We start from the raw sequence: 308 nt of genomic DNA, 5'->3' as shown, positions 1-308 counted from the left end.
ACACAACTAGCTATCTAGCTAGCTATCTAGCCATCTAGCTAGCTAGCTAGATAGCTAGCTCTGTGGCTAAGTTGCTGGTTAGCTGGGGGGCTATGTACACGCACCCCGCCTTGGAATGGCCAGCTAGCCAGCAATGCTTCGAGCTGTGTAGCTGCCTAGCTAGCTACCTAGCTAGCCAGCTAGGTACGTACGTAGATAACAAGCTAGCTAGCTAGATAGCTAGTCAGGTAGCTAGCTAGCTAGCTAGCTATTTAGCTAGCTATTTAGCTAGCTGCGTTGCTAGCTAGCTAGCTACGCTCCTCGGCGAG

The 308-nt window shown here is 51.0% G+C and overlaps 1 protein-coding gene across 1 annotated transcript in view; it reads left to right on the top strand.

Moving 5' to 3' along the window:
- The window catches only part of ETH_00037325 (protein disulfide-isomerase, putative), a gene marked incomplete at both ends in the record, with an annotated part of 3,764 nt that extends 3,754 nt beyond the window's left edge, over positions 1-10 (top strand). The window contains one exon of the mRNA XM_013374157.1: positions 3-10. Coding sequence (XP_013229611.1) covers positions 3-10 — 8 coding nt within the window. The remainder of the gene's footprint in view (positions 1-2) is intronic.
- Between the last annotated feature and the right edge of the window lie 298 nt (positions 11-308).

Source organism: Eimeria tenella, genomic scaffold (assembly GCF_000499545.2).
Source record: "Eimeria tenella Houghton genomic scaffold, Eth_scaff1977, whole genome shotgun sequence".
Taxonomy (NCBI): Eukaryota; Apicomplexa; class Conoidasida; order Eucoccidiorida; family Eimeriidae; genus Eimeria; species Eimeria tenella.
Note: the sequence above shows the minus strand (reverse complement) of the source record. Positions and strands in the feature narration are given on the sequence as shown.